Raw genomic sequence first — 6,348 nt, 5'->3', positions numbered from 1 at the left:
GACAGGGGTACCCCTTTCCTGCTCAGAAGCCACTGACCCTCAAAGAGTGACCTGTGGATGTAGGAGCCAAAGCCCTGCCTGCAGCACCAGCTGTGCAGCTGAGAGTTGACCTACATTCATTCCTGCCCAAGCCTTTGCCCCCTTCCTGGAAGGACTGAGGGCATCCTGCCCCCCTGTGCCCTGCACCCTCACTTCCAGAGCCCTGCAGTCACTCTTGATACATTTGAGATCACCGTGACAGTATCACCGGTGCCTAAGAGCAGTAAGTGGGTGAGCCTCCACGACGTTGTGGTGAAGATCAAAGTCTTCAAATCCATCAACAAGATCCGGAAGTTGAAAAGCTTTGTCTCTTGTGTCTGGGCTGAATTTGCTGGGTAAGCTGAGAAAGGGCAAGGTAGGTATTTGAAAAGGAGTCTCCATGGGTCCAGGAAGATCCACACTGAAGGTGTGTGGTGTTTGTGTTTGGGAGCAGCTTGCTTTTGGACTGGTAACAGCTGTATGGAGACTCAGAATATGACTTAGTATTTAGCTCTGATGGGCTCTGCAGAAGAGTTGGTAAATCATTAGTTCTCTTTGACTTCAGTGACCCTGAGAGGTGCACAGCACCTAGCAAAATGTGCCCCCTGCAGTTCCCAGGACTGAATCCCCACCTGATAAGCTGGGATAGCTTATTTTCAGTTTGTAGGCCCGTGCTTCATGTTTTGGGCTGTATTTCTTCTGGCTGTTCCTTCTCCACCACCCTCTTCAGCTAACTGGCTTCTTTCCCTTCTTTGTATTTCTTTCACTTCAAACTGGGTTGTGTTTGTTTGGGACAGAACCTCTGCCTGGACTGGTGCAAACAGCCTGACATTGGACTCCCAAAGCCAGATCTGATTCTGTTTCTTCAGTTAAGCCCAAAAGAAGCAGCAGAACGCGGGAACTTTGGAAATGAACGTTACGAGAACAGCTCCTTCCAAGAGAAAGTTCTGCAGTCCTTCTATCAGCTGATGAAGGACAAGACTTTAAACTGGAAGGTGAGGAAATAACCCTAATGGGCCTGTCACAGACCAGGGTGGGGGTCTCTCATGAGAGCTCCCAAATTGTTCCCGTTGCATGCCTGTGCTTCCCCCTTCCTGTGTCTGGTCAGGGGGACCAGCCAAGGGCACTGGCTGTGAGGACCCCTCCCTGTTCCAGGACACCCTACGAGCCCCATTGGGGTTGAGGGGGAAGATTTTTGGTCAGTTGGTTTTGCAAAAGAGCTGCCACCTTTACTGATCTCAACTTGCAGTGTTAAAAAACCAAACAACAAATCTGAAACTGGACCGTTGCCTGATGGATTTTTAGAGGCTCCTGCTCTCATGGGTGGGGTTCATTTTGCAGAACCACTGAAGGATCAGAACACTGATCATTCTGGGGGACTAAGGTACAGGATGAAGATTGTTTACCCTCTTCAGGTCATATGCCCTGAACTCTGTGAGCAAACAATGGGCAGCAGCAGGAGTTTCTGCTGTTTCCCTTCATCCAGCCCCACATCTACTTCTTAAATGTTTCTTCTTGAATAAAACAGATTTTTTCCAATCCCAGTGCAGAAATAGTGCACAGGAGGTGTAATTAGATCCTTTCACTACTCATGAATAGTAACGACATTGAGTAAAGGGTGGAGCAGAAATAACAGCAAGGTTGTTTTTTTCTCATTTGGTGTTGGAAACTGAGGAACATGTTTGTGTGTTGTTTTTCTCTTGGAAACAGGCAATAGATGCTTCAAAGAGCATAGAAGACTTGCACAAAGAAATCAAGTCTGTTGCAGAGGAAACCATGCAGGAGGTTCAGAACAAACCTTTAGGAGAACTCTGGAAATAAAACTTTATACAGGTTATCCTTTTAGACCTAAGGGAAAACGCACCACGTGGGCGACTCCTCTACATCTCCTTCCAGTACCTACAGCTTTGATCCCTTGCTTGCTTCTGGGTCCAGCACAGTGCTGATGTCCGTGTGATTTTATCTGCACCTCCCCTCCAGCCTGCATGGGCACTGCTGTATTTTATAAACAAATACACAATGACCAGGCAACAAATTCCTTATAAAAACCTCCCTACCGCAAGTAGGAGCTCTTGTAGCCCAGTCCAGTAGTGCAGATGGGGTGTGGAGCCCAGGGCTGCCCCTGGACATGGGCAGCAGCAACAGGCAGGCAACAGCCTTCCCAGTTTTGGGGAACTGCCATGTTTCTGGTTCTTCTGCCTCTAGTAAAACGCATCCCCTGTGCTCAAATCCATTTGTAGAGGACTTGCTAATAAATTATTATTTTAAACAGTGTGCACCAGTTTGGTTGCTTGGTTGTTTTTCTTTTCAGTATGATCATTTATCTTCTAGAAGGATGTATAGGAGGTGAATGTGCCACAGTTCAAGCACTAAATCCAGGGAGAGTGGTTTGCTAGAGCTGTGGAATGAAGAGAGAGGTGAATTCACGTCTGCTCCCCAGCTGTTCAGTGAGAACGATAAGAAACCTGAACTGCTATGAGCACGTAAGACTGACATGGATGTATCAGCTTACAACAAGACCAGTTTGAAGGGTGAGTGGCACATAAATTGTTTTAAATTGGCCAAGTTCCTCCTGTGGCCAAGATCAGAGGAGCAGTCATCTGAGTCCTACACAGACCCCAGTGCATTTTAAAGAGCCCAGCACAGGCTGCCAAACCAGACCAGCTATGACCTTCTATGTCATCAGCAGTAAAGCTATGATAAACTGGAACATTAAATCATTTGAAAGGTGCGCTGAGATACAGGGATGACCAGGGGAGTTAATGGTGGAGAAACATCAACAGGCTGCAAGCCAAGGCACTGCAGAAGCTGGGATTCCCATGAGAACATTATTAAGAGAATAAAAGGCAGCTGAGATTTATACAAAGGCAATCTTTAAAAGACTAAACAATGTTGTTATTAAGGACCTTGGGTCAGCCTAAAAGTAGGAGTTCAAAACTACACAAAGCACTGTGTGCCTGGGTTATCCTGACCAGAACACTGGTTGAACAGTCTGCGTGGTGTGTGGCAGGAGATCTCGGTCTTGGAGCACCTGGCCACAAAGTATGGGAATGATGGATGGGAAAGTGCTGTAGTATGTGAACATCCTGATCGGCTGCATAGTCGGGTTCTTATCTCTAGCTATAAAAGTAGAGGTAGAAAATAAAAAACTCCACTTGTCATTCATCTGCTGAGTCAGTTTCCTGTTTCCAGCTCACTGCATTTAATGTCTCTACCTGCTAGACAGTTAATTCATCTTCTAGCAGTGAGGACTGGACTGATCTCCAAGCTGGCTGATACAGGGACTAAATCCTGCTCTAACTCTTGGAGAGAGAGGCAGATTGAACTGATCCACTAGCAGGAAGGGAAGGTAAATGTTTAAAGCAAAATTGCTAGTGCAAGCATCAGCCAAAATGGAAAAAGCCACAGCCTTCAGTCTGCACCTGCACAGCAGGAACACTCATGAAGGAGGCAAGCAACTCTAATGCTGATTCAGCCCCCTGCAACAATTCTACAACACCCAGAGAAGTAATTTAATTCATACTAGCTTTAGGTTCCTGACTAAAAAGCCAGAAATACCTGTTAAAGATCTAAGGAAGCTGAGCTTAGCTCTGTCATTGGGATTGTGTTCACACACGTAAAATCTTGTCTGGCTGAGCTGTCCTTAACCATAAAGCATGAACACAAAGTAAGCAGTTAACGTTTTTGGCTGAAGATCTGGTTAGCAACAGCAGGTACAAATCAAGGAGATGCATCCCAAGCGACTGGCCCTCAACAGAAAGGACCTGCTGATGGCAACAGAGGGTACAGCCTTCCCAGTCAGGAGCTGTGTCCTGCCACTGCACCACAAACCAGCTGCCTGCACGTTTACTACTGCACACCTGGTGTTCAAAGAACCACCTGGGCCCTGATGCTATGAAAAGCCACCAGGTAAGGAGCTGAACAGTGGGCATGTAATCTTAAAGGAAACAAGTTTCAAGTTCCACCTATGTGCTCATTTCCCCCTACCTCAAAAGCACACATGGCAGTCACCAATAAAGCGCATCCTGTTGTGGAGGGGCTTATGCAGTTCTAGCAGGGACAGCCTTCAGGTATTGTTTTGTTGCTCCACATTCACGCAAACTTAAAATTCAAGTAGCAGAATTGCTATGGAAGGTGTTTTTTTCCCCTTTTCTGTCAGCATGTCTGCAGGTGCTCGCTCTCTGGGGCAGCAGCAACTTGGCAGTCCCAAGCAGCCAGCCTCTATCCCCTGGGGTATGACAAAAGGAAGATAAAGTCACTGTCACACATAGCTCAAGGTTTCATTGCCCTAAAAGGGTAAAAATTCTGATCATTTTGACAGATACCACCCACCACCACCTTCAATTCACCTGCAAGAACATGGAGACAGACAAAGATTTTAGATCTGTTTATTCAGATACAAATTGAAAGCAGATGAATGGAGCACAGCCCCAATTCCTCTGCTGCCTCTTCCCCTGACTACAAAGAGAGAAGAGAAGAAGCAGGCAGAAAGCAGCAAATAATAATTTAGTGACAGAAGCATCGTGGTTCCCAGTTCAAACCTCTGCTTTTGGATAGGACAGGGGTAGTTAGAGCATCAGCAGGTCAGTTGTGGGGGAAACGGGTCATTTCTAGCCAGCTGTCACCACCCTTGGGCACAAACGCATCAACTGAGAGGTTCCCATCCTAAATGTACAAAACAAAGCCTTGTAAACAGGTCTGCAATCTGCAGCATGCACTAAGGAAACTACTTCAGCAACTTCTGTTGCAGTTTGCATGAAGACAACTCTCCTCCACACTTTACCTTTCTCCAAATTCTGTGTGAAGGGCCTCAGGCAGGGCTATCATCCTAAAACTTCCAGTATAATAGGACCTTCTCGAGTCATTCTTGTCTTCAGTGCCCTCTTTGGGATGATTACTTGAAAAGGGTTTCTCGGGGTTAGCTCCGACGGCACCTTTGTGCACGCTCTGCAGGAAGGGAGAGCTGGCAGAAGACGAAAGGTACAGACGCAGCTAGGAAGCCTACTCGACCTTCAGGCACCTCTTCTCCTTTGAGAAGGGAATGTGTAACAGGAGTAGCTGGAGGAACTGCTGAACACCCCACCAAGGACACCTTGAGGAATTTTATAGCTCACGTTTTTGGTACTGACAGGATTCATTCCCCAGACACCACACCAGCACTCTGGGTACAGGCACACCACTGGCAGATCTCAGTTGTTCCACTGCTCCCAGCTGTGGACTTTGTTTTTTCCAGGGCTATAGGATCCAGTTCTCCACTTGAAGCAGCATTCCTGGAGATACTTGCTGTAGACATCAATCCATTGCAGAAGCGCAATGCTTTATCGACTCGCTGAGCAAGTACGCACACATTTTCTACTCTCCTTCCCTTCTTTCTGCCGTTAGTTCAACTGAGATCAAGATGTTCCTACCCAGCAGCATGGCTCTGCTTCACACTTTCCCAGCCAGCCTTCCACTTAATGAACTACCAGTCACTTGTAAGGTCCCTCAACTTCCTTTTTCAGAGGATGTGAGGAGAAGAGGGACATTACACCTGTGAGGAAGCAAAGCATGAACAGGAGTTGTACTGTAGGAAGCCCGGCCACTTGCAGACCAGGAGCTTCACAGCCGTCCCTTGGGACACGTCTGCCATTCATTGACGTTGTGAGCTGCAGTCCAAGTTGGCCAGTGAGAAGAGAAGCTGCTAAAGGAATTAACTGTACATTTCACCTGCTAAGTGATGGGTAGCTCTATTTAAGCTTCAGAGGGGAGTCCCCATGAAAGGATTTAGCGCTCTAACGATTTCTATGCCTCCCCCAGAAGGCCAACTGACCTGCTGATGGAACGGATAGGCTTTGAACTCCTAAGCACCACTGCATCCACTTCCAGCAACTGTTTTCTGCTGAGAAATTCCGACTCCAGCCAGTAAGGCTGTAACACCCAGTTCTTCATCCCAATGCAGACCACGGGCACTCCGCTCAGAGGCTGCACAGAATGCCAGGATGGACAAGAGGCGGGGATGGCAGCAAGCGCCTATGAAAACCGGTAGCCCCAGGCTCTCGAAGGAGCTTCCCTCCCCCCCTTCTCCCCACACATAACACAAATTTGCAGAGTCAGTTTCCTATTGGTTTTCAAAGGGACAGGATTTCGAAGTCTTCATCTTCTGAGTCAAAGAACCTTTCCAATCTGTCAGCATCAGAGGAGTCTGCAAGAGAAAAAGAAGGCACTATCTCCATGGGATGCACCGACTGCCCAACATCAGCAAGACCAGCAGCTGGAGGGCAGCAGAATTTGAATGTCAAGCGTCTCCAAGTTCCAAAAGACTCAGTGACGCATCTGAGTGACGGTGTTACA

The 6,348-nt window shown here is 47.4% G+C and overlaps 2 protein-coding genes across 2 annotated transcripts in view; one reads left to right on the top strand and one right to left on the bottom strand.

Moving 5' to 3' along the window:
• Window positions 1-1,839, top strand: part of DTYMK (deoxythymidylate kinase (thymidylate kinase)) — a gene marked incomplete at its 5' end in the record, with an annotated part of 4,343 nt that extends 2,504 nt beyond the window's left edge. Inside the window, 2 exons of the mRNA XM_010179278.1 lie at window positions 888-1,013; window positions 1,729-1,839. Coding sequence (XP_010177580.1) covers window positions 888-1,013; window positions 1,729-1,839 — 237 coding nt within the window. The remainder of the gene's footprint in view (window positions 1-887; window positions 1,014-1,728) is intronic.
• Window positions 1,840-5,486: 3,647 nt separating this feature from the next.
• ATG4B (autophagy related 4B, cysteine peptidase) overlaps window positions 5,487-6,348 on the bottom strand; it is a 19,877-nt gene continuing 19,015 nt past the window's right edge. The window contains exon 13 of the mRNA XM_010179277.1: window positions 5,487-6,199. Coding sequence (XP_010177579.1) covers window positions 6,126-6,199 — 74 coding nt within the window. The 3' untranslated portion in view covers window positions 5,487-6,125. The remainder of the gene's footprint in view (window positions 6,200-6,348) is intronic.

Source organism: Mesitornis unicolor, unplaced genomic scaffold, assembly GCF_000695765.1.
Source record: "Mesitornis unicolor isolate BGI_N332 unplaced genomic scaffold, ASM69576v1 scaffold37402, whole genome shotgun sequence".
Classification (NCBI taxonomy): Eukaryota; Metazoa; Chordata; class Aves; order Mesitornithiformes; family Mesitornithidae; genus Mesitornis; species Mesitornis unicolor.
Note: the sequence above shows the minus strand (reverse complement) of the source record. Positions and strands in the feature narration are given on the sequence as shown.